General features: G+C 43.1%; 1 protein-coding gene across 1 annotated transcript in view; it reads right to left on the bottom strand.

The window, feature by feature from the left end:
- FAM53C (family with sequence similarity 53 member C) overlaps window positions 1-27,075 on the bottom strand; it is a 1,140,347-nt gene that overhangs the window by 635,449 nt on the left and 477,823 nt on the right. The window contains exon 2 of the mRNA XM_044058427.1: window positions 1,568-1,681. Coding sequence (XP_043914362.1) covers window positions 1,568-1,616 — 49 coding nt within the window. The 5' untranslated portion in view covers window positions 1,617-1,681. The remainder of the gene's footprint in view (window positions 1-1,567; window positions 1,682-27,075) is intronic.

The following is a 27,075-nucleotide window of genomic DNA, read 5'->3' on the forward strand; positions in this document are numbered from 1 at the left end:
AGAATGGAAATCAAACCAGAAGTAGATAAAAATCAGGCAGCAACTGAATGTGCCAAAAAACAAAAGAAAGAATATAAGGTGAAGGATCAGATGAGAAGGCAAGAAATGTGGAAGATGCATAAATACAGCTGCAAGTATAGAAAACTTCTGGAAGAACCTCATGTTGATCAGGATCGAACAGAGGAATGGTTAAGGAGAGGCGAATTCAAACCAAGAGATGAAAGGTGAATACTGGTGGCCAAAGTTAGTGGGCTATGTACACGATGATTTACAAAGTCCATTGAACATGAGAGAGAAATAGACAAATGTAGGTTTTGTAAAACAGAACTGGAAACAGCTACACACCTCACTGGCTGTGACATACTAATGGCACAAGGATTGTATACTGAAAAGCATAACAATGTGGCAAGATTGTTGCACTGGGGATTGCGCAAATACTAGGGTAATGAAATGGCTGAAAAACACTGGAAACATGAGGCACAAAGCATCACAGAAAATGATGAATTCTACATCACATGGGATCATCCATTACAAACGGTTCAAAATATAGATGCTAGAAAACCGGACATTGTGGTCCATGAAAAGAAGACAAAAAGTAGCAATGATCACTGAAATCGCCACACCCAGTGACTATAATGCCTTGAGTAGAGAGGGAGAGAGACAAAGTCATAAAATATCAAGATTTGCAGGCAGAAATGAGAGCAATGTGGAAGAAAGATACGCAGACAGTTCCAATATTAATAGGAACAACAGATCTTATAAAGAAAGAATCTACAATCGTATTTAGATATGTTGACAATACATGTAACCCTGTACAAATTCCTGGAGTCATTACTGGGCACATTGCGGGTGCTGTGAACAGAGCTTCTGTCTTACATCAAAGATTGAAACAATACTAATAATTTAATGAACTTTAATTGTACTTTGAATTAGGAATGGAGTCCATTTCTGTCATGGTATTAGAAACCCAAAAGACTTGGAGAAAAAAAAGTGAAAGGCCACGAACTGATAATTTTTCAACTTTTTGACAATTTGAAGTTCATTAAGTTTAGTTTGTGGGTCAAGAGAATCTATTTATAGAGAGATGGGTCTTTGAAAAACAGTAACACTCCCTCACAGCTTCCAGAGGTCTGAATGTATTACAGACACTGAAACCCAGTAAAGAGGGAGTGCTGGTTTTACACTGAAACATCAGTTACAGCACAGATATTGATGTGTTCAAGTTACCAGGAGATCCTACAGCTCTGGCAATTTGTTGTTTCTGGTCCTAAGCAACATAATCCTGATGTGGTCTGGATCAGAATGTACTGAAAGCTATTTTGATAGGTTGTACTGTCCAGAAGACAGACTATACCTATAAAGAGCAACATGGGGGTTGCAAATGTTTTGGTCAGAATGAGGAATCCATGAAATATAATGTGCAAGCTATCCCATTATAAGATGACTTGTAGTGGATTCCCCTGAAATGACACCAGCTACTTAGCAAAATGTTAAAGCCAATTAACTTTTCTTTGCATCTGGGTATCTTTTTGGGTGATGCTCAGACTCCAGTTAGCGACAGTCTTACCTGCATTTGACACATGCACAGCAAGCTCCAATATGCTTTTTCTTTGCATGTCCTCTTCAGTTCTTCAAGCCAGTGTTCCCCCACAGGGAAGAGTGAATGCAGCAGACAGTTTTTCTATGACAGAACACACAAAGTTACATGCAGGGTGTGAAGTACTATGTCAACCATCGCACTAACATTACTCCAAAAAAAAAAAAAAAAAGACAATATCAAGATTATTTCAAGCAAACATATAGTCCCTATATTCAGATAAAATAGTTAAAAAAATATTTGTCACAGTAATCTTGATAAGCCAAATTCTATGCATTTAAATAGCACATTTTAGTATACAAGTAAATACATACAGTGGAGGTTCTTCAGAAGAAGTATATACACTGATTAGATGGCGCAGAATGCACAAGACCAATGTACAGTAACAAGAAAGTAGATGTTATGCACTTACCATATCACAATATCCTTTTCATCATAGTCTAACTACTGGGACATCAGCAATTTATCACATCTGATCTGGCCCTCTACTAGTGCTCCTTACCTTGAGTGCCTTCAGAAAAATCTCCCAGGATACCCTTGTGAGCCCTCTGCCTTCATATTGAGCTTGCTGGCAAAATACCAATAAAATCGGAAGACAGAAGAGGTAGGAGAGCTTCAAGTTGGTCTGTCAAGTCCCTCTGGGCAGATGACAGTTTGGAAAAGGGGAGGAAGGAGGCATGTTGCATCAACACAGTAGGATGAAAAGGATCCTGCATTAAGGTAAATACACAACTTCTGTATACTATTTTCCTATTTCATTCGGTCCATTTGATCTAACTATTGGAACAGAATCCAAAGCTATCTGAATTCCTGGGTGGCTTCATGTCACAATACCTCAAAGAATTGCAGCTCAGGTAGAGGGGTTGGATCTAGAAAAATCTAGCCTGAACTGCTTGGCAAAGATATGCAATGTATACCATGTTGCTACTGCACAAATTTCACCTACAAAAGGGTTTTTGAAAAAAGCCACAGAACAGAAACTGATCTTGTGGAATGAGCTCTTGGTTTAGTAGATTATGTTTTACTTCTTTAAGAGTATTCAAAATATGCAGTCTGAAAGCCATCTGGACAGAGATATTTTGGAGACCTTCATACCTAGTTTGTTGGGAACAAATGCTCTGAGCGAATCTTTCCCTATTGTTTTGGCTCTGTGAAGGTAAAATAAGAGTTGACTATGCACAACCAGTGTGTGCAGAAGATACTCTCCCCTACTGGAGTGATTAGAGAAGACAGGCAGATGAAAGGGTTGATTTAGATTTGTTTCTGATGCTATTCTATGAACAAAGAATAGATTTGTTCTTATTGATACTCTTTGTGAAAAAACAAACGTCGAGGAGTGGAAGACAGAGCTTGTAATTTTGAAATTATTCAGTCTGACATGACACAAAGTATAAATACTACCACCGGTTTCTCCTGAAAAGAGGTCACTAACCAAGTGGGACTAACTAAGCCAACAAAGGATGGATGGATAGATATATCAATAAAATAAAATAAACAAATAAACAAAATAAATGGCTACCAAAAACAGTGTCTTCCACAATTTCAAGACAGGAATTTCAGGTCTATGGAAAAAGCTGTCTCAAAGGAGACTCTAGTTAAGGTTCAGATCTCATGGAGGAGTATGATATTTTCTTTGAGGACACAAAAGGTAGGCTTGTTTCAGAAATACCTTGCATAGCTTGTAACTTACATGAGAATAGTAGTGAAATCCACAGTGGAAATTATAAATGGATTCCAGTTGTACTTGGACCATATAATTACAGTCATTATTAAATACATTTGAAAGGAATTGTATAACTCCTGGAAAAGGAGAAGGAAAATGATCTATACCTTAATTAGACCATAAAGAGAAAAGTTTCCACTTAATTTTGTAGATCTTATGAGTGGATTCTTTTTCAGATCTTGACAACATGGGAACCACACCCTGGGATAAGGCAGGGTCTTTGGTCCTCAATGAAATTTGCAAAACCACACGGTCAACCTGAGATTCTTTAATTCCAGTTGAGGCTACCTGGACAGGTCAGAGAGAGATTTTCCAGTTGGGAACTTAGAAACCATGGGCATTTCATTAAGTAAGGCCTGAACAAGGGAAACCACATTTTCCTGGGCCAGAACAGGGCAATGAGAATCACTTTGGCTTTATATGCTGATTTTTTTTAAGACCCTAACAGGAATAGGGGGAAATATGTACAGAAGCTGGGGGGGGGGCTGGCACACTAGAACATCTGAGGGTGACTGCCCTCTAAAAGGATCAAGGCAAACTAATGTCTATAGTTGGTGTTGGATAGGGAAGCAAAAAGGTTGCAGCAAGGCTGGCCCCAGTAACTGAGCATTTGCTGTGCCACTGTAGCACTGAGAGACCACTAGTGAGGCATTAGGATGGACCTGCTAAGCTTGCCTGCAAGACAGTTGGCCTTCCCCATGATGTGTGCTGTTATCATTAAGTGGGGCAAAGCTACCACTTACTGCTATACTCACATGGCCTCTCTACAAAGGGGGGGCAAGACTGGTTTCTTCTTGTTTACTAATGTACTACACTACTGACATATTGTCTGACTGTATGGACATCACTCATAGAGGAAGGAGATTATGAAATTCCCACAGCTTGAGAACTACTCTCATTTCCGGTATGCTGATGTAAAGATTGACCTATGCTTCTGTCTATGTCCCTTTGATCATTCTCTCCTCATAATGCCTCCCCACACCAGACAGGAAAAGTCCATGGTGACCACTGCTGAAGGTGATGGAAGAACAGCCTTCTCATCTTAAATGTTGAAGAGATCAAGCATGAAGCCAGATGTCAGTAAAGCTGGGTTACAGGTGCAGGAGCCGAGAGGAGAACTGATACTTGGGACCAATGAATGCTGAGCATCCAGTGGAGAAATCTCATGAAGAAAACTGCATGAATGACCATAATGATGCTACGAGTACTGCCATTTACTTGATGAACACATGGGGCTATAGTGAGACTGAAGGGCAGGGCTCTGAACTCAAACTTGAACAGTTCTCAACCACAAATGTAGAAACCTCCTGGATGCTTTGATAATTCTGATATGGAGGTAGGAATCTTGGCGGTGAAATTGCTTGCCTTCAGGCAGAGCAAAATTGCTTGCAGTATGATCATTCTGAATGGTGTCTTCCTGACGGACAGGTTTAGGTCACTGAGGTCTAAAACTGATCAGAGATCCTTGTTTTTGTATGCAACAAAAAAGTGTTTTGAAAAGATTCTTGACCCTCGCTGATCTGGTGAGACCTCTTGGAAGGCTTTTTTTCCAAGAGAGTGATGATCGCTCTTTTTGTCACTTTTCACTGATAGGATGGAATATCTAGCAGTGGCTGTGACTGATCAGGAGGGGAAGGAAGGGGGTGGGAAAAGAATATCATACAGCCTCTGGATATGAATGCTCTCACCCAGTCATCATACATGACAGCTGTCTATGCAACCAAGTGAAGAAAAAAGTGATCTTCAACTACTTCCAGATGGGAGCAGTCAACTAAGTCTTCCGGGAAGGCTGGTTACAGCTCTCAAAAGTATGACAGCAGAAACTTTGGAAAGTAGCCAGCAAAACCCATTTCTATGAATACAATTCAGTTACTGGTTAGTTACAACACTGCTTGGATGTCAGCAACAGAGAAATCTACAGAAAGTAACAGAATATCAACTAGAAAAGGAGAAAAAAAATTCTAGTGGTGAAGAACTTGCAGCTGTTCAGCAAAAAGTAGATCAGGCTGCAGCCTTAGGACAAGAGATGGATTCCAGTAATTTAGAGGAAAAAAATAAATCAAATATATTCAGAGATGTTCATAATAAATGAGAAGCTGGAGAAATACAGTAAAATAAAAAAAAAGTCTGGAAAGTAGCTATTCTGAGGTGATAAAAATGTAGAAGCCAGATGCTGAAATGAAGGAATTATTTGCTAAATTAAGAAGCTTCTCAAGAGGAAATGTTTCAAAAATATAGCAAGATGACAGACCACCTGCAGAAAACCTGACATTTTCTGCAGTACCAGAGAAAATGAAAGGAACAGCCTGCATTAATTCTATTAACGTACACGTCAACAACTGAACTGGTATTCCACAGCAGGATTTGCTAACTGAAAGGGCACAATGTGTCTATGCTCCACATTTGGCCATGACAAAGACAAGACCTACAGTAATAAAGATGAAATAGCAGAAGGAGCTGTTCCTAACAAAACCATGGCAGAAAGGTAAAGTGTTATCACATGGGGACACCAGAATGTTTCTAGAAAATGATTACTCACTGTAGACCAGGTAGAAAATAAGTGAGTTTAACACTGCAATCAGTGTGCGTTGAGAAGTAGGTATGAGATTCAAGTTGCACATCCAGCTGTCTTCAGAATATTTTTCAGAAGGAACAAATATATTTTTGATGAAGAGCAAGCAAAGGATGAATTACTAAGCAAAAAGTGAGCCAGAAAGTTGAAGGAGGTTCTGCTTCTCAATCCTCTGATTATGGCACACAGCTCATAGATAGAAGTTGGCACTGGCAGTAACACCTTTTCCAGTGTTCCAAAGGAAAATGAGTGACTGAAAGAAAAAAAATGTTTAGATGACTAAAAAAGAACAGAAGTACCTTGTATTTGAACCAGTGACTCTTGTTATATGATTAAGACAATGAAGGCCAGCAAGAATATGAAAGAAGGAAATAAATGGATTAAATGTAAAGTATCATTTCCCTAAGATGCAGTCTGAACACAAAAACTTTACTTCTGCAAGAAGTGGGGGAAAAGACTGGAAGTTGGTAGACTGTGTTAAACTGGTGAGAGAATTTTAAAGTATAATTCCCACTCTGTCATTTATGTTTAGAAGGATAATGAATGAAATGAAGTTCTAACTGTACGCAAAAAAGTTTAGTAATATATGTATGATATATTTTAAATCAAATGTATGTTACACTGTAAAGTAACTCTGTAAAGTATGTGGAAGTACTTTAAATATGAGATTGGGGAGCCTTACCAGTGACTGCTGATAATGCCTGTGATGTTAAAGAAACTACTTTTTAAGCTGCAATGTATCTGGAGATTATACAGGTAAAAGATAAAAGCCAGCTATAAGCGGTATAATGTGATCAGGAGCTGCTATGGAGAAGAGGTTGAAGTAGACTGATCATAAGTGTGTATTAAATGATGGCGGATTCCTGGTGTTAAGTATACAAGTAGAAGTGTACACTAAAAATATAAAATGACAGTCTTCTATCACTTCAGATGTGCTATACCATGCAACTGCAGAACAATTAGTTGGTCTTTTTTTTTATCTACCAGTAGAGCTTTGCAGCTAGAAATAAACTGTCTGCAGTCTTAAGTAACTGAGGAAAAGAAGACTGAATTTTGAGGCATCTGCTTATACGTAGCCTTAATCTTGTAACAGTATAAACTCTAAATACATTGTAGTTGAAAAAAACTAGTACTTAAAAGGGAAATGACAAACAGTTCAGTGAAAATCAATGACATCTGATATACTGAAGAGATTACAAACAGATGCATTCATAGCAACATAAACATTCTTCAATATATATCACATCAACTCAGAGTCTATTCATTTGACAAAAGACTAGGCATTCTTTCCAAAGGTTAAAAGTCAGTTAAAAAAGAAGTTATGTACTCACCATAATGTTCCATCTGTGCTGCTCATTTTCATTCTTTCTCAACTTGTAGGTTCAGATCCAAACTTCGGATAAGACACAGACACTTTTATAGCTTAGGCTTTGACTCTCAAGCTCCTCCGTTACCCACAATGCCTCTGCCCTCCAGATTACATCAGACTGAGTTTGCTGCAGCTGCATATGCAAAATACAAACATGTATATAAAGAAAAATTATCATAAGACAGGAAGAAGATAAATTCAGGAGCTCAAAAGGAGCAGTGGTTAAAGAAGCACCTCTGCAAGTCTTCCCAGAAGGGCAGGTGGATGGAAGGGGAAAAGGCTGAGGAAGAATGAAAATGGGCACTACAGATAGAACATTACGGTGAGTACATAACTTCTTAATCTGATGCTGTCATTTTCATTCATTTCTCAACCTGTGGGACAGAGTCTCCAGCTACATATTTCTTGGGTGGCCCTCATGGAAGGATATTCTGCAGCACCATAGTGCCAAAGGATGCTATATTTCTGGATATAATATCCAACTTGTAATGTGTAACAAAGGTGTGAGTATTTGAACAGGAGGTGGCTGCACAAATATTATCGATAGAAACTCTAGACCAAAAGGCTGCTGAGGTGGACAGTGACCTAGCAGAATGTGCTTTCACACGCCCAGGTGGTGTGATACCTTTCTCAGAGTAAACATAAGAAATGCAATCTGCAATCTATTTAGCTAAGGTTATTTCAGACACAGATTTCCCTGGTTTTACTTTAGAAAAAGAAACAAATAACTGGTCAGATGTTCTGAAGGCCTTTGTTCTGTCCAAACAAACTCTTAACTGTCTATGGACACCTAACAGGTGAACCTTGTTCTCAAAATTATGAACAAATACAGGAAGATTGATGATTGAAATTGTTTTCAGAGGCAACTTTTGAAAACAAAAAGGCCAGATTTGTACGTAGGGTGATTGTCCTTATGGAAAAATCAGACATTCAAGAGCATCTGTTCATTTTTATGTGATAGTATGCACACTGAAGATCTATTGAGCACATCCAGTCATCTTTTTGGAGGAGAGGTAGAATAAATAGACTGTACTGTGACCATCTGGAATTTTGAGTTTATGGATTTTTTTTAGGAAAGTCAGATCAAGGATTTGGTCTCAGGTCCCCTGTCTTTTTGGCACTAAACAAAACACTGAGTAGGTCCCAGATCCTGTTTAATCTAGTGGGACCTTCTGGATGACTTTTGTCTAGCAGCTTTACAATTTTTTTGGGCTGCTGACTCCCTCTAATTGGGTGAAACATCAGGAAGGTTTTTCTTTGGAATGGGAGTTTTGAAAAAGGGAATGTAATATCCTCTGGACATGATCCTTTGCACCCAACGGTCATTTGTAATAGCTAGCCAGGCATGTAGGTGCAAGGATAAGCACCTCCTGACTGCCTCCAGAGTGGGACAGTTGGGAAACTGTTCAGAAGTGCTGGAAGGATCTGTCTGAGAAGGAATCTCAAGATCCTTGGTTCTGTGGACCTCCTCTTCCACAAGGGCAGAGTCTACCAAAAAAAGAAGTTATGTCTTACAAGAACGTATCATCTGTGTTGTCTATCTTCACTAAAGTTTACTTCATCTCACGCTTTCCAAACTCTCAAGCTAGGCTCTACCCATAATGCTCCTCACTAAACTACCTGAGATCGAGTTTGCCTAAATTAGTGGCAGACAAATAGTAAATAGAAAAAGAGACCAGATATGTGTCTCTATTATGAAGCCAGTCCTGGGAGAATTCGATCCACTAAGAGTTTCAGGCTGGGGGAAGGAGGGAGGGGATGTCAAGGATTAGTGAAGATTGACAACACAGATGGAATGTTACTGTAAGACATAACTTCTTTACCTGATGTTTTCAATATTCACTCAGTCCTTGACTGTGGGATAGAGTCCTCAGCTACCTGAATTTTGGGAGGTCTCACGGAAGAATATTCCTAAGCATCATCGAACCAAATGATGCCTGACCCTTACTGACCTGAACCAATTTGTAATGAGTAATAAAGGTATGAGGAGACAACCATGTGGCTGCTCCACAAATGTAATCCAAAGAATTTCTGGCATAAAAAACTGCAGAAGTTGCTACAGCTCTAGCTGAGTGGACTTTAACAGGATGTGGAGGTGAAGTCCTTTTGGATGACAGAAAAAAGTGATCCAATCTCTTAGCCACTTAGCTAAGGTTACCTTACTAACTGGGTTACCCAAGGAAAGAGAGGAAAAGGCAACACATAATTGGTCAGATTTTCTAAAATTCTTAGTTCTGTGGAGGTAATTTTTTTTAGTTGTCTGTGAACATCTAATAAATGTAGAGAATGTTCCCCTTTATTGGAAAAATTAGGGAAGAAGACCAGTAGTTGCAGGGTTTGACTGATACTGGATTCTGGAACTACCTTCATTAAGATGGAAGGATTAGTCCTGAGGAAGATCCTGTCTTTCCGAAATATGTAGGGAAGTTTGCAGGACAAGGCCTGAATTTCAGAAAATCTTCTGGCAAAAGTTGTAGCCACTAAGAACAACGTTTTCCAAGTCAGAAACTTTAAGTCAGATGTAGCTGATGGTTCAAAAATGAGAGTGAGTAAAGGACTGTAGAACCAGTGTTAGATCTCATGGAGCAATGGGCTCTTTAAAGGGAAGTCTTAACATCAGGACTCCTTTCAAAAAGGCATTACAAAGTTTATATGACAGGAGTGAACAGCCTGCAAAACTGGTATGGAAATGGGATACTGCAGCTAGATGGACTTTAATTGTCAAGGCTGAAGAACCACTTTGATAGAGGTCAGCTAAAAATTCCAAAACTTTATGTACAGGGGTTGTATAAGGGTCAAACTCATTAATGAGAGCCCATCTAGGAAATTATTCTCATTTACACTGGTACAGTTTCCTAAGAGAAGGTTTATGATGGGCCACAATGATTTGACAGATGGGAGAGGAAAGGTAAAAATGCCTGACAATCATGGGAATTGGAGAAGTCATGCAGTGAGCTTGAGATGTTGGGAGACTCAGATGAAAGTACAGTTTTGTACCTACCATAAATGTAGATGTTCGAGTGTTCACCCTGCTGCAGTCATCACACTTGGGTTATCCTGCCGTCAGGCGGTCCCGCAGTCGGCCTGAGTCACAAAGTCTTGGTCCGGCATCGGTTGCTGTCACTTCTTCCCTGACGTCAGTGCACCAGGGGTATATAAGAGGCATCAGACGCCATTTTCTTCAGTTTTTCTTGCCCCAGATGTCAGGTGCCCCCAATAGGTAGGCAATATATATATATATATATATATATATATATATATATATATATATATATATATAAATACATATAAAAATAAAACAATACCTTCAGGCACAAGCAGACACACCACAGAGGTTGTATAGGATAGAATGGTATAGATAAGTCCAGCTAGTTCAGAGGGGATGGAGGGAGAATAACCTGGACTGCAGCAAGGTGAACACTTGAACATCTACATTTATGGTAGGTACAAAACTGTACTATGTTCATCATGTTACCCTGCTGCAGTCATCACACTTGGGCTGAATCCCAAAGCTAAGGATGGGTGGTGGAGTTAAACAGGGTTAGAAGAAGCTATTAGGCCTGCAAAACTGCAGTGGCAAAATCAGCTCTAGTCTTAGAATATAGAGGTAAGTGATAGTGTTTGGTGAAGGTGTGCACTGAACTCCAAGTTGCAGCTTCCAGAATATTCTTGGTTGGCACCCCCCTGAGAAAGGCTGCTGATGTAGCAATAGCCCTGGTGGAGTGGGACCTAATGTTAGCAGGTACAGGTTTCCCATGATGCGTGTAGCAGAAATGTATGCAATGTCCTATCCATTTTGAAATGGTCTGTTTTGAAATAGCTTTTCCTTGTGATCCTGCAGCATAGGCTACAAAGAGCTGGTCAGATTTTCTGAAAGCCTTAGTTTTATCCAAGAAATAACGTAATTGCCTGTGAATGTCCAAAGAGTGCAGGAGTCTTTCTCCTTTGTTCTGGGGATTTGGGAAAAAGGTGGGCAAATGAAAGGTTTGGTTTAGGGCCACACTGGATACCACCTTTGGCATAAAGGAAGGGTTAGTTCGTACAGAGACTCTGTCTTGATGAAAAATGAGGAAAAGCTCCACTGCCATTAGTGCCTGTAGCTCTGAGACTCTTCTAGCTGAAGTTATTGCTAGTAGCAGGACAGTTTTCCATGAAAGAAATTTTAAATCAGCTGAAAAAGCTGGTTCAAAGGGCGGCAGTGTAAGCTTTTCCAGAACAAAGTTGAGATCCCAAGTAGGTGTTGGTGCTCTCCTGGGCAGTCTTATGTTCATAGCCCCTCTGAGGTAGTGTCTTAGGAGTGGATGTGAAAATAAAGGAGGATCCGTGTTGTAATGAGCTGAAATTGCTGAGGCGTGGATCTTAATAGATGAAAAGGAAAGTCCTTTGTGCAACATCTCAGTTAAATATTGTAGAATCTGAGGAATGTTTGGATCTAGGGGATTTTGGCCTTTAGCCTGGTTCCAGGTGCAAAATCATTTCCATTTGTCTGAATAGGTTTTCCTGGTGCTGGGCCTCCTGGCCTTCAGAATGACATCCATAACAGCTTTGGATAGAAGTGTTGGCTGGTTGTTTAGGTAATTTGCCATGCAGCCAGGTTTAAAGTCTTGAGCTGGCTGTGTAGAATCTGATTGTCTCGCTGGGTGAGCAGGTGTGGAATTTGTGGTAAAATCCATGGTGGGCCGTGGGCCATATTCCTTAGAATTGGATACCAGTGCTGGCGTGGCCAGTCTGGTGCAATAAGTATCATTTGTGGTCTCTCTAATCTGACTTTCAGCAGTACCTTTGCTAGAAGAGGCAGTGGAGGAAAACCATACACTGTCAATGTTTTCCAACTGAATGAGAGGGCGTCCACTTTCCAAGCTTGTGGATGGAATGTCCTTGTGCAAAATTTTTGAAGTTGGTAGTTTTGGGGGTGGGCAAACAGATCTATGTCTGGGCGTCCCAATTTTTGAGTTACCATTGCAAATACTTGTGGATCTAGTTTCCATTCGTGGGGATCCATGATGTTTCTGCTTAGGTCGTCTGCCAATGTGTTTTTCTTTCCTGGCAGGAATTGCGCTTGTAATTGAACTTGGTAAGACAGTGCTGTGTTCCACAAGGTCATTGCTTGCCTGCATTGAGGGTAGAAATGTGTGCCCCCTTGCTTATGTACCACATTATTGTGGTATTGTCCGTCTTTATTATTAGTTGTCCTGGGTGTAAGAGGTCCTTGAAAGCTGTTGGGGTATTCTGTACTGCTACCATTTCTTTTTGATTGATATGCAGATGTCTTTGAGCTGTAGTCCATTTGCCCTGAATGCACTGTCCTGCCATGTGTGCTCCCCAACCATAGTCTGATGCATCTGTTGTCATAGTTTGCCTGGCTGTGGGTAAGGTGAAAGGCTGACCCTTATTGAGGTGACATGCCTGTGCCCACCATAGAAACTCCTGTTGGAGGCAGGAAATGAGTGGTATAATTGTTTCCAAGCTGTGGCTGTGCTGAGTCCAAACACTTTTCAGGTACCACTGTAATTTCCTCATATGCAGTTTTGCAAATGGTATTAGTAGTATGCAAGATGCCATGAAACCCAAGGCCTGCAGAATTTTTCTTGCAGGGAGTTGGGTCTTTGTTGCCATTGTTTTGAAGTATTGAGTCAGCTGTTGTTGCTTGTCTGGCGTGAGATAAGCCATTTGGGCCATTGTATTCAAGCTGGCACCCAGGAATATTATGTTTTGTGAGGGCACTAGTTTTGATTTCTTTTCGTTTACTGTGTACCCTAGGCAACTTAGAAGGTGTTTGACAAATGCCAGATGCTTTAAAAGAATGTCCTTGCTTTCTGCTTGAATAAAGCAGTCGTCCGGGTATGGGTATATCTGAATTCCTTTGTCTGCAGTATGCAATTACTGGTGCCAGGCATTTTGTGAAGGCCCTGGGCGCAGTAGGTAAGCCAAAGGGCAGTGCAGAGAATTGATAATGGGTTGAACCTGCAATGAAGCATAGGTATCTTCTGCAATTTTGTCTGATAGGGACATGCAGGTATGCCTCCTTGAGGTCCAACGTTACTAGCCAAGCATTCTTGCCCAGCATGGGAAGAAGCTGCTGTAGTGTTAGCATCTTGAATTTTGGTACTTGTAGATAGGTGTTCAGAATTGAAAGATCCAGAATGGGTCTCCATGCTTTGTCTTTTCTTGGGACTAGAAAGAGTCTTGAGTAAAATCCTTGTCCTTGCTCCTGTGTACCTACCCGTTGAATGGCTCTCATGTCCATGAGAGCTGTAATTTGTTTTTGTGCCTCTGCCCATTGATTTGGTGGCAGGTTTGGCATTCCTTTTATCCTTGGCAAGGTTTGAAAGTGGAATATGTATCCTTGTGAGACAATATTTAGGACCCATTTGTCTTTTGTGATGATGTGCCAGTTGCCTGCAAAAAGAGCTAATTTTCCTCCCAAGGGAGCTGCCAAGAGAGATTTGCTTGGTAGTTTGAGGATTGAGTCATTGTGTTTGTCTTCTGCTAGCTTGGGGCCTGTCCTCTCCTCCTTTCTGGGTAGCAGTACCCCATTGGCGAGGTTTGTAAGGGCCTTGTGACTGACCTCTACCCTTGGGCGTCTGTATTTGCCCCTCTGTGATCTGTCCGAAGCTGGAAAGGACCAGTTTTTTGTTGGCCAATTTTTGCTGAAACGAGGGGGTTGTACCTGTAAAAAATCCTTGACCGTCTGCATAGACTTTGCCTTATCCTCCATTTTCTTTAAAACCTGTTCTGCTTTGACACCAAATAATACATCCTGCTGTAAAGGTGCATCCAATAATTTTGCTTTAACATGATCAGGCAGGGTTTGTTCTTTTAACCAAGCATGTCTACGTATAACAGAGCCAGTAACAGCTGCTCTACAGGAAGCTTCCAATGAATCAAATCCACATTGTAAAGTATGTTTACCCACCTGTTCAGCTGCATGCAACAGATCCTGCATTTCCTTGAATTCAGACTGTTCAGAATGTGTGCTCATTTTTTGTTTTAATTGAGACATTAAGAATTGCTGATATTTCAGCATGTGAAACTGACAATTTAATGCTCTCATGGCCAGAGTGGCTGAGGTGTGTATCTTCTTACCCCATTTATCTAGGGCTCTGGAATCCCTTTCAGAGGGTACAGGATTTTTAGCCATAGAAGCTTTAGCCCCTTTGGGGCCCTGGGAAATTGTATCTGGGTCAGCCACGGGGCTTTTATAAAGGAATTTGTGTGAGTCGGGTACTCTGTAGTACCTGTCTGGTTTGGCTGGAGCAGGAGGTAGAGAGTCCGGATTTAGACTAGACTCCAAGTAAACATCATCCACAATGTCTAAAACTGGAGGGATAGCAATTGGTCTTTGCTGGGGTAGTAAAAGGAACTCTTGGAGCCTTTTCTTAGAATCAGAGTAGTCCTGGCCTTCCCAGTGGAAATGTTCCCTCATGGTATGTAAAGTTTCCCCAAAGGAGTAGTCTTCAGGGGGAGATGCTGAGGGAATAGAGTCTTCAGCATCAGAGTCTTCATAAGGGGGAAAGTGTAATCCTGTTCCTCAGAAGAATCCGAGGAAATTGAAACCTGGTCAGAGGAAGCATAATCCTCCTCTTGTCTTGGTCTTTTATCTGGAGGGGGATGGGAACCCCTGATTAGGGTAATCAAATCTTCAGCCATCTTAAGCATCTGTTTCTTAGGCATGGGGCCTTGAACTGTAGAGTGATGTACAGTCTTTTTTGGCTTTAATGGAGTTTTAAGCTTAGCATAAGATTTAATGGTGAGTGTAGTCGGTCTGAAGACACCTTCTGCAACCGAAGGTGTTTCTACTGCACCAGGATCTCTTTCTGCTATGGTGTCGGAAGGGCCTAAAGAAGATGGCTGCGACGGCCTAGTACACTCTGCTTGAGAATCCGAAGCTGTCTGGGGTTCCAATTCTGCGGTCGTCAGGGGCTGCGTAGGCACCTCACTGAAAACCGGAGAACCGGCGACAGACCCAGCAGAGGCCTCGGAATCTGGCTTGTTCCTAGGCTGCCTGTCCTTATCCTTGCGTTTTTTATGTATGCCGATAGTCGGTTGCTCCGACGGCATAGTGTAATTAAATTTTCTACCGAAGTAGTGTCGTGCGAAATCAAAGCGTCGCTTTATAGTTCGCTTATTGAACCTAGCACAAAACCGACAACCAGTGACGTCGTGGTCTGGGCCTAGGCAAGGAATACAATAAGAATGGAAGTCCTTATAAGGTATTTGCTTCAAACAAGAAATGCAATTGTTAACTTTTTCTGACATCGGACTGAGGCAAGAAAAGGTTCCCCAACGGGGTACTTAGCTTTACTGAAGACTTCGGACTGAAATTTGATTCGAAAATCTCAGGTGTCGACCGACCGGCACTTGCGAACTGCTTCTGCTTCGGGCACCAAGCGGCAAGAAAGACTGAAGAAAATGGCGTTGGATGCCTCTTATATACCCCTGGCGCACTGACGTCAGGGAAGAAGTGACAGCAACCAACACAGAACCAAGACTTTGGAACTCAGGCCGACTGCGGGACCGCCTGACGGCAGGATAACCCAAGTGTGATGACTGCAGCAGGGTAACACGATGAACATCCATTCCTTCTGGATGAGATAAAAGATCTGGAACAGAGTCCAGAATCCAAGGCTTCCAAAGAAAATGAGGCCAAAGGAAGGGAAACCAAACTTGTCGATGCCAGAATACGGTAATTAAGATTATTGTGTTCTTCGACCTCTTGGCTTTCTTTAGAAATTGAGACATTAGGGGAACTGGTGAAAAGGTGTAGAGAAGACCGGGGAGGCAATCGTGGAGAAAAATGTTCCTTGGTGATGCCCCGTGAGGGCGGATCTGGGCAAAGTAACTGTTGCACTTACTGCTCAGAGAGGACACAAACAGATCACAGCAAGATTGGCTCTAGAGACAGAAGATCATTTTCGGCACATGGGATTGAGAGACCACTCGTGAGGCATCAAAATAGTCCTACTCAGCTTGTCCACTATCATGTTGGAGCTCCCTGGGATATGCATTGCCATGAGAAAGCGGTTGGAAGAAAGCGTCCATTGCCAAAATCTTGAGGGCTTCTCGACAAAGTGGGTAAGATTTCGTTCCTCCTTGTTTGCTGATGTACCACACTACTGACATGCTGTCGGACTGAATCTTCAATGTTCCTAAGGGAAGGGCATCTTGAAATACTTGCAACGCTAGCAGCACCGCCCTCATTTTAGAATACTGATGTGCAGATTGGCCTCCAGTTGGGACCAAGTGCCTTGGACAGTCCTTCTCAGATAATGTCCCCCTCCCACCATCTGGGAAGTGTCTGTGGTCACTATGGCTTGCGGTTGAGGAAGAATGAATGGATGGCCCGAGAGAATTTCATTGGAGTGGAGCTGCCATGATAGTTCCTGTTTGGAACTACTGGTTATTAAGATGTCGTGCGATATAGGTTGATTTATCAGAGATAACTTGGAGGCTAGCAGCCACTGTAGGATTCGCATGTGATAACTGGCTAAGGGAACTACAGTGATTGAGGCTGCCATCGAGCCTAATGCTTGCAGGACTAATCTGGCAGGAACACTTTTTATTCTAGATAATATTGCTCACTTGTGACCCAATTCTGCTACTGTATCTAACAGAGCTCCGATGAATTCTAGTTGTTGTGACGGTCACAAATTTGACTTTTTGTATTTTAATGTAATACCTAGAGAAGAGCAAAGATGCACAGCGTCATCCCTTGCCCATTCTAGAGGACGCCTGGTGGTTGCGATAAGGAACCAGACACCAAGGTATGGAAACACCCCAAATTCTTGCAGTCTGAGATGAGCTGCTACCACTGCCATGCATTTGGTAAACAACCTAGGGGCTGTGGTGAGGCCACAGGGCAGTGCTCTGAGCTGAAAATGACTGGCTCCAACCCAGAAGCGCAGGGATGTCCTGGAGTGTTTGTCCATTTTTATGTGGTAATACGCATCCTGAAGATCTACAGAGCACATCCAATCATCTTTTTCCAAGAATGGAAGTATTGACTGTACCGAGACTGTCCAGAATCTGGTTTGCTGAACTGCCTTGTTGAACTGGCTGAGATCCAAAATGGGTCTCCAGTCCCCTGTTTTTTTGGGTACTAAAGAATCCTGAGTAGAACGTGGATCCTGTTTGGTCTGGTGGGACTTTTTGGAGGACTCTTTTAGAGCAGTTTTTGAATTTCTACTACTGCTGCCTCCCTGTGACTGGGTGAAACATTCGGGAGTCATTTTTGCGTTTGTGGACTTGAGTAAAGTGGAATATTGCAAACCTCTGGAAATGATTCCCTGCACCCATTTGCCCGACGTTATTTGCTGCCAGGGGGGATTGGTGCCGGGATAATCGTCCCCCGACTGTCTCCAAAAGAAGGTAATTGGGCCTCCGTTCAGGAGTGCTGATAGGAGTTACAAGAGAGGGAATCTCTGGACCCCTGGTTATGCGGGCCACCTCTGCCTCTAGGATAGCATCTTCCATTTGTACTTTCCCCTCTGCTGTGGGGGAAGTCTTTGCCACGTGAGTCTTGAAAAGGTCCTTGGGATTTTTTGAACTATATTCACCCACTTCTCTGGTTCCTGGAATAGGAGGATTGAGGGGTGGAGAAATGTACACCTAGGGCAGAAAGGGTCTTCCCATCTTTCTCATATCTGCCAAGTGTGCCTTTCACTTTTGGTCCAAATAGGGATGACTCATCAAATGGAGCACTGACGAATGGAAATTTAAATGGCTCCGCAAAGTCACACAAGCGCATCCAGGTGTGTCTCCTAAGGGCTATGCCTGAACCTGCTGCTCTAGTCATCCCTTTGGCTGCATGGGCATTCAAGTCTCATGGACGAATTGGAAATTGCTTCAAGGGTAGTGAGCTGAAAAGTAACTGTCTCATACCTCTTCAGCTGCTGCTCCTGAGAGAGGATCTGACAGCTCTTTGATTAGAACTCTCTGCAATCTGGCAAAGTGCGCCAGGTAGTTCAAAGATCTGACAGCGAAGGTTGATGAAGCATAAACGTGCTTCCGAAATCTATCCATTGTCCTAGACTACTTGTTAGGAGGATGGATAGAAGGATTCTTCTCAGCAAGTTCCTTCTTCATGGCTGCCACTACCACCATGCCATCTATGGGAATACCTTTAGCCCAGTGCTGTTCATTGGGAGTGGAAAGGATCTGGTTGGGCCTCTTGGGGATCAGATCAATGGAGTAAGGAATTTTCCACACCTGCTGGCCAAGCAATTTAATGAGGTCATCAGCAGGCAGCGAGATCCAAGAGGTAGAGGGTTGGGCATGAAAAGCCTCTAGATATACAGACTCCTCAAAGGAAGGCTGGAGGGAAGTCCAGCCACCCCCCTGCTTAAGGATTTCCACGATGTCCCCAAAGGAAACATCATCAGGGGGATGACCAGGGGGAACATTCCCCCCTCATCGAAATCGGTATCCTCAGTGACGGACTCCTCTGTGGAGTCTAAATGCTTCCTCTTGACATCCTCGGGGGGGAGATGTTCCGGGGAAGTATTCGAAGAGGAAACCACCAAGGCAAGTCTTTCCTGGGGCTTTTGTGTCCTCTGTCCCAAGGATGAGACACGTGGTAGCTCTGGATGAGAGGAAGTAGAAATCGGGACCGAACAGGGATGGCAAAAACTGGGAGGCCACAATGGACAAGGCCTTTTCAGTGATTCAGAAGCCCCCCCCCCCCCCCCCCCCCGTAGAGGGATGAGAGCCTGGAACTGAAACAAACTCCTTCAGAACCATGGTCCCACCCCACACAGAGACGGCGACACCCAAAAACTACAGTTGTGTACACCTATCATAAATGTAGATGTAGAGTGTATTCACTGTTGCAGTTATCACCTGTGGGTTATCCCTGCTGTGGTAGCCCTCGGCCAGCCCGAATACCAGAGTCAGTGTTTTTGTGCGCCATCTGCTGTCACCTGTAGTCTGACGTCAGGTTGTCAGTACTATAAAGCAAGGCAGCTGATGTCTTTACATTCGTTTTTTCTTGCCCTAACCAGTCAGAAGTACAATGGAAAAGACAGAAGTGGTCCTGGTGGCATACAGCCACCTTGGGAAGCATGTGTCCCCCTACGGGAAGAAGTGAAAAGGGGGATGGAGGGAGTGAAACCAAGACTGCAACAGTGAATACACTCGAGCATCTACATTTACGGTAAGTGTACACAACTGTACTATGTTCTTTATGTTTCACTGTTGCAGTCCCCACCTGTGGGAGGATTCACAAAGCTGAGGTAGAGGGTGGAAGGACAAGTAGAGTCCTAGGTATGGGTCAGGAGGCCCTGCAGAATTGCAGAGGCAAACCCTGCCCTAGACTTAGAAAAGAGAGGTAGGTGGTAATGCTTTATAAAGGTATGGACAGAGGTCCAGGTGGCCGCTTCCAAAATGTCCCTGGTAGGTACTCCTCTGAGAAAGGCAGTGGAGGTGGAGGTTGCCTAGTGGAGTGGGTGCGAATCGACTTATGGATGGGTTTCCCATGTAGTCTGTAGCAAAAATGGATACAGTGTGAGATCCATTTGGAAATGGTTTGTTGGGAGATGGGCTTCCCCTCTGCCCCTGGGGCAAAGCTTACCAGAAGCTGATCAGTTTTTCTGAATGGTTTAGTGCAGTCCAGATAGTATCCAAGTTGTCTGTACACGTCTAGTGAGTGTAGAATTCTTTCCCCCTTGTTTTGAGGGTTGGGAAAGAAGGTGGGAAGGTGTATGGCCTGGAGTCTTTGTCATAAGGAAGAGGATTCTTAACAGAACTAGTCTTAGCTCCTTTGGGTCCGTGTGTAATGACCTCAGGGTCTGCAGCAGGGTTTTTGTACAGGTATTTGTGACAATCTGGTACTCTGTAGTACCTGTCAATTTTAGCTGGAGCAGGAGGCAGGGCATCAGGAGCTAAGTTGGATTCAAGGAAAACATCATCCTCCACTTCTAGAATAGGAGGGATGGCCGGGGGCCTGTGCTGGGGCAGGTCCAGAAACTCTTTAAGACATTTCTTTGCCTGTGGGTAAGTCCTGGGATTCCCACTGAAAATGATCCCTGAGGGAGTAGAGGGTTTCCCCAAAGAAAAGGTCCTCTAGAAAAGAAGCAGAGGGGATGGATTCATCTGCATCTGAATCCTCAAACAGTTAAGGGCTGTTTTTCCTCTTCAAATGAAGAATAATCAGATTTCTCAGACTCTTGGTCTGTCAAAATTTCTGGAGAAGGAAACCTTTTCCTTTTAGGGGTGGTGGCTTGAGTACCTCGGATAAGGCAGAGGAGATCCTCCGCCATTTTAAGCATTTGAGTTTGGGGTGGGGGAGCAGTAGCAAGATGGTGGCTTGAAGCAGATTTCCTAGGAGTGGCCTGGCTTCAAGGCCTGAAAGAATCCATCAGTCTCTGAGAAACAGCAGTCAGAAGAGAAGATGTTTTTTGTCTGGAATCGGTAGTGCAAACGGTCTCCTCGGAAGCCGGTGCCTGCATCGCAGCTATGGACCCAACTGAGCCAGACAGCTGAAGGCTTGGAAGACGAAGTGGATTTCTGTGGCATACCAGACTCCGAAAGGGTCTTGGCAGAGGCCTGCGTAGAAAGCAAGTTGGGCATCAGGGGCTGTGAAAGCGCCTCACTAAATTCCAGAGAACTGACGACTTGCTTAGCAGTAGTGTCGTTGGAAGGCTTAGCCTTGTGAGGCCTGTCTCTATCTTTACGTTTTTTCAGAATATCTGTGGATTGTTGGCAGATGGACGCCATATCAAAATTCGAAGACGGAATACAAAAATAATAGTCTACAAAAAGAGCTCTATGGCGAATGGTTCTCGTATTAAAGAGGGCACAGAACCGGCAACGAGGGACGTCATGGTCTGGGCCTAAACAAGTATGCAGTAGGAATGAAAGTCTCGGTGTGGGATCTGCTTTCAACAGGCGAGACAATTGTTAACTTTTTTGTACATCGGTTAGAGTAAGAAAAAGGGTCCCCATCGGGGTACTTAGCTTTAGACGTTTTCTGCTGAAGTTCGACTTCTGGTAGCGACCAACTAGCACTCGTGCAAACTGCTTCTGCTACAGGCTCCACGGCAAGAAAAATGGATGTGCTGATGTCGGCTGCCTTGCTTTACAGTACTGACGACCTGACATCAGACTACATGCGACAGCAGCTGGCGCACAAAAACACTGACTCAGGTATTCGGGCCGGCTGAGGGCTACCATAGCAGGGATGACCCATAGGTGATGACTGCAATTGTGAAAAACTAAGAACATCCAAAGCCTGGGTCGAACCAACTAAAGCCGAAGCACCAAGGGGCATGGAAGGAACTGAAATTAAAAAAAATCGATCCCTGCTCCTTGGAAGCGGCCACGATGTCCTGACCCCAGGAGACCTCTGGTTCCGAAAACCTAGAGTAATTCAAGGCAATTCTCGTTTCTGGAGAAGATGTTCTTACCAGAACAGAGACAGTCTGAGCCAGATAGGTCAGTGCCAGGGGCTCCAATGACTCACTCGGAGTTGGAAGAGGAATCAAAGTTGGTGTCAAATTAATACCAGTCCCAATGCTGACTTGGCTAGGAACCGAAGAGGAAGGTAATCCCCTCACCATGAGGAGCTGATCCACCAGCCTCATGATGGACAATTCTGAGAGGCGCTGTGTGGATCAAACCAATGAAGTCAAAGGAGACATAGGGGTCTCAGTTCGATAAAAGGGCTTGGTGGTTGATCCTTGAATGGATCGATTGAGGGAGAACATCTAGACCTTGGTATAGAAATTACATCTGTCTGCTTCAGTACCAATGACTCTCTTGGTGCAGAGGCAGTTGAAGTCAAATCTGAAGGTTTGACAGGTGCAGATTTTTTTTTGCCATTTGGTGCTGAGGGATCTGTTGACACTGAAGCCAGTTTCGAATCTTTTTAGGTGGTTCTGAAGAAATGCGTGGAATTGAGGAAGTTCACTTTTTGGAAGAAGAGGAGGAAGAGGAAGATGAACTGGCTTTGGTCCTGGACCCAGAAATGGTCTCTTTAAAGTCCCCTTTCAGTAATCCTTTTAGAATAAGTTTATTTCTCTGTTCAGTGAATGTCCCTGGCAGAGAAACCATGACATACTGAGCAATTTTCCTGCAGGTGAACTTTACCCAGACAGTAAACACACCAAACATGCCCGTCTGAGCTGGGCATTTTCCTATCACATTTTTGGCACCTCTTGAAACCCGAGGTGCCCTTAGATGCCTTTGCAGAAGAGTCAGATTTTTCAGACATATCCAAGAGATAACACACACTCACCAACAAAAAAAGGAACAGTGAATTTTTTTTTTTTGGTAGATTAGAGGAAAGGAGAGATACCAACAATGGTATTCAAGAAATAACTAGATAGGCATAAGGGAGTACCAACAATGGTACGTAGAAAACTACCAATGGTAAAAAAGGGAAGCTAGGGAGACATACACAGGCTGAAGATATAACGAGAGGAGTGTGCAAGGAAATAAAGTCACCAGAAGGTAGAAAGGAGATTTATAAAAGTAGGACAGAGATTTTTAAGGAAAAAAAATAAATCAGAAGCCAAAGCTCGAGAGTGGTCATACATATCTGACACACAAAGTGGCAAATGAGATCTGGAGTAATTTAGAGAAGAGCATTATGGGTACAGCCTAGCTCGAGAGTTTGGAAGGCGCGAGCTGAAGTAAATGGCCGAGTCGGTTCTGAGGCTTGGAACCAAGCTCACAATCAAGGACTTAGATTGACTTACTAAAGGAACTCTCATCTGATCAGTTATTTCCCCCTCTGCCTCTAGGGGAAAACTCTCCCAGTGAATCCTGTAAAGGCCCTTGTGATTTATTCAACCACACTAGTTCCTGGAAAATGGTATTTGTGGGGTAAGAATCAGATTCCAACGGCGGACAAGATTTTCTCATCTTTTTCAAATAGGGAGAGAGTATCTTTCACGGTTGGTCCAAAGAGTGACAATTCATCAAATGGTGCATTGATGAATGACGTCTTGAAAGGTTCCGCAAAGTCATGCATCCAGGCTAGTCTCCTTATGGCAATGCGTGAATCGATAACCCTTAAGAAACCCTCAGCAGTGTGAGAGACTAACCTCACAGATGCATTTGAGATGGATTTTAGGGTGGCCATTCTTGAGGAAAAAGTTTTCTGTTCCTCTTGAGACATGGACCCCGGGGCAGTGTTAGTGAGTTTGTTTAGTAAGTCACTCTGCAACATGGTAAAGTGAGCTAAGCATTTCGGCGACTGAAGTGCAAAGGTTACTGATGAGTACACCTGCTTCCTGAATTTGTCCAAAGCCCTAGACTCCCTGTTAGGGAGACAGACAGTGGAGCTCTGTTCTGCTAGCTCCTTCATGGCTGCCGCAACAACCATTGCATTTACAGGGGTACCTTTTGTCCAGCATTGCTTAACTAAAGGGGTACTGAGGATTTTATCAGCTCTTTTTGGTATAGGCTCCACAGTGTTCGGCTCCTTTCATGCCCTGTGAGAGACGAAGTCTGTAAGGTCATCCAGAGGAGGAATCACCCAAGATGATGTAGACGGCCAGATCCAAAGGCTTCCAAGAACACAGACTCCTCTGAAGAAGGGCTTTGCGTAGAGGAACCACCTCTTTGGCATAGGATTTCAAGGATGTCTCCAGTGGAGATCTTAGGGACCTTTCCCCTTCATCAAAGTGCACGTCTTCTGTCAAGATTCCTGAGGGGAATCTAGGTACTGCCTTTTACACAGTCTCTTTCAAGGGACCTCTTCACTGGAATGTTCTGGGGAGGGGTCACAAGAGAGGGAGAGCTCCAAAGGGAGACATGACTGGAAGCTCTTAGGGTCTGGCTGTCCCTGACAGTGAGGATGAGCAGGCTCAGTGGCAGAAGTCAGAATAGGCATAGGATCTGTAGGAGGTATAGTCACAGTAATTCTTGGCTGGGAGAACACCCTCTCCACCACTTTGAATGCAGAGGGACCTAGAGATGTCCTTGGCAGTCCCTCCTGAGCCACAGCTCTCAGAGGAGGCAACCCTGGACCCTCATGTATCCCATACCCCAAAGGGGGAGTCAGAGCTGAGCTGTCCAGCGCCAAGGCTCTGAGGGAAAGTAATAGCTTCATACACTTCAAAGCAGAGGACATCCTCTCGAATCCAATGCAGATGCTTTGGATCCGAGATCCATCACGCTCCAACAAGATCAGAGCCAATCGGATCAGACAACATCGGAGCCCAGGATGGAAGGGCCATCAGATCTGACATATCAACTCTGGTAACCTCTGGCTCCAAGGGCTCCAAAGCAGGAGGTTGGATCAGAGAAGGCATTATAAAGGGTACAAAGGTAGGATTGGTGGGCTCAAGGATCCAGTGGGGGTCGGAGCAGGCAAAGTCCCCATTAGTATCTGCGTTCTGAAGAATCTCATCATTCTGTCCACCTCCGTTTCAGAAAGACTTCGGGACGATCTTTGGGAGGATGAAATGGAGTGAAGTCTGGAAGGTTTCTTTGGGGTCCCTTGAAGAAAAGGAGTCCTTAGAGTTGGAGACACGACTTCCAACGAGGAACTAGAAGTTTGGTGTCGAGGAGGAGTCAATAACTTTTCTTCTGATCAGACAATTTCAATGCCTTGGCTGGTGACTCAGTTATAGACCTCTGGAGACCGAGCAGGACAGCATTTCTGTGCTCCCTGAGCTCCTTTTGCTTTTCAGTGGGAGACTAGCCCCTGATTCCTTTAAAGATTCAGCAACAGAGGAAGAAGCCCCTTCAATATTAATTTGTTGTGATGGTCACTAATAGCACGGGAATTGAAACCTACACAAATGTTGTAATTTACATCTAAATGACTGGGGCCTGGACAATACACGCACTCCCTGTGGGCATCAGACTGTGGAATATTGTGCCCACAGGAAGTGCATTTTTTAAATCCATTTGACTTCTCAGATTTCTCAGCCACTGTACCACTACAACAGAAACTACAGGTGGATATATATTTCTTTTTAAAGAAGAAAAAAAGGGGAAGAAAGAAAAAAAACTGCCAACAATGGTAGGACAGAGGTTATACCAGCCAGTATTTAAAAGGTTTTACATAGAAAATGGAGAAACCTAAAAATAACAACAAAGCTGTTTAAAGGCTAATGAAGGATGCTAGAAAATTACCAAGAACAAAAAAAGTTAAGAGTTTAAACTGTAAAGTCACTGATGACCCACAAGGAGCTACGAGAGATGGAAATCCCAACTTGACTAAAGCTTTGCAAATGAGATCTCAGGTAATCTGGAGGGCAGGGACATTATGTGAAGGGAGGAGCTTGAAAGTCAGATCCTAAGCTATAAAAGTGGCAGAACTGGATCAGAGGTTTGGATCCAAACCCACAGGTTGAGGAACGAATGGAAATTACAACATCGGATCAAAAATTATGTACTTACCATAATGACTTATCTACGTTGCCTGTTGTTTGTCTAGTTCAACATATGAGACATCGGATCAGACTAGATCTAACCTCAGCACCAAATTTGAAGCTTCCATGGTTCCAGGGCTTTGATGCCTCTCCAACCAATAATTCCCTGAACTCCAATCTAATACCTTAGATCAAGTTTGCCCTATATCCAGAAGTTCAGACCTGTTCATGAAAAATTAGCAGAGACCCTATATTCAAAGTTTTAAGGGACAACAGCGAAAGGGTCAGGTTGCGAGACAGTGCAGGTCACAGACAAGGTGTGGTGTGGCAACCACTCAGTTATCTTGAAGCCATCCATAAATATATAAATTTGGCAAGGGGGCCAGAGGGAATGTTGAACCAGATGAAAAATGTACTAACCATAATGACAGATCCATGCTGTCTATCATTTTTGTACCCAGTCTTGTCTATTTTTGTCTGATTCAACATACATGACAGATTCCAAAGCTGTCTTTCTTGGTAGTATCAAGGAAGATCATTCCTAAGAATGGTGGAGTTGAAGGAGGAATGAGACCTGGACTGCACAACCAACTTACAATTAACAAACCTATGCATAGTGGACCATGTTGCTGCTGCACAAATGTCATCAATGGATAACCTCTTAAAAAATGCTGTTGAGGTAGCCAATGCTCTGGTTGAATGAGCCTTCACAGTTTGCACTTGAAATTTAAACTCAGCATAGACAAAAGAAAAACAATTTGACAACCTTGTGGACAGCGCAACTTTTGTAACAGCTCTGCCAAGTCTAGCTTCTGAGCAGGCAATAAAACGTTGACAAGTTAATGGTAACATCTAGCATGTGCATTATGCATTCTCCTTTGTAAATCTGGGAAAGAACACTGGTAAATCTATGGATTGGTTTAAACTAGTTATGGATGCCACCTTTGGAAGGATGCATTAGTTAAGAGAGAAACCCTGTCCTTTTGAAAAACCAAATAAGGAGGTTTACATGACAGTGCTTCTATTTCCAATATCCATCTGGCAGAAGTGACTACAACTTAGAAAACTGTTTTCCAACTCAAACATTTGATATCTATCGTGGTCACAGGTTCAAAAGGAGGTTGAATCAGGGCTTGGGGCATAATAGTAATATCCCAGGGACAGAGGAGGGGATACAACAGAAAGGTTCTTCTAAGAAAGGGTTTTGAGATTTTTAGAGAGGTCACAGAAGTATCATTTTGTCCAATATGAAAATTAGAAATTGCTGGCATTTGAACTTTGATGGTAGATAGGCCAGAGCCTTATCAGAAGAATTCAGCTGAGAGTTCCAAAATAGATGGTATGGGAGCAGAAAAAGAATCCAAGCCTTCAGCTGTTGCCAACAAGGAAATCTTTTTCCATTACTGTTATAAACCTTTTCATAGTAGGTTGCTGGGAAGCTGATATGATGTCAACAACTGCATTAGGAAATCTAGCATCTCTGGCTATTGA

This window comes from Protopterus annectens, chromosome 16.part0, assembly GCF_019279795.1.
Source record: "Protopterus annectens isolate FY-2018-M chromosome 16.part0, PAN1.0, whole genome shotgun sequence".
Classification (NCBI taxonomy): domain Eukaryota; kingdom Metazoa; phylum Chordata; order Ceratodontiformes; family Protopteridae; genus Protopterus; species Protopterus annectens.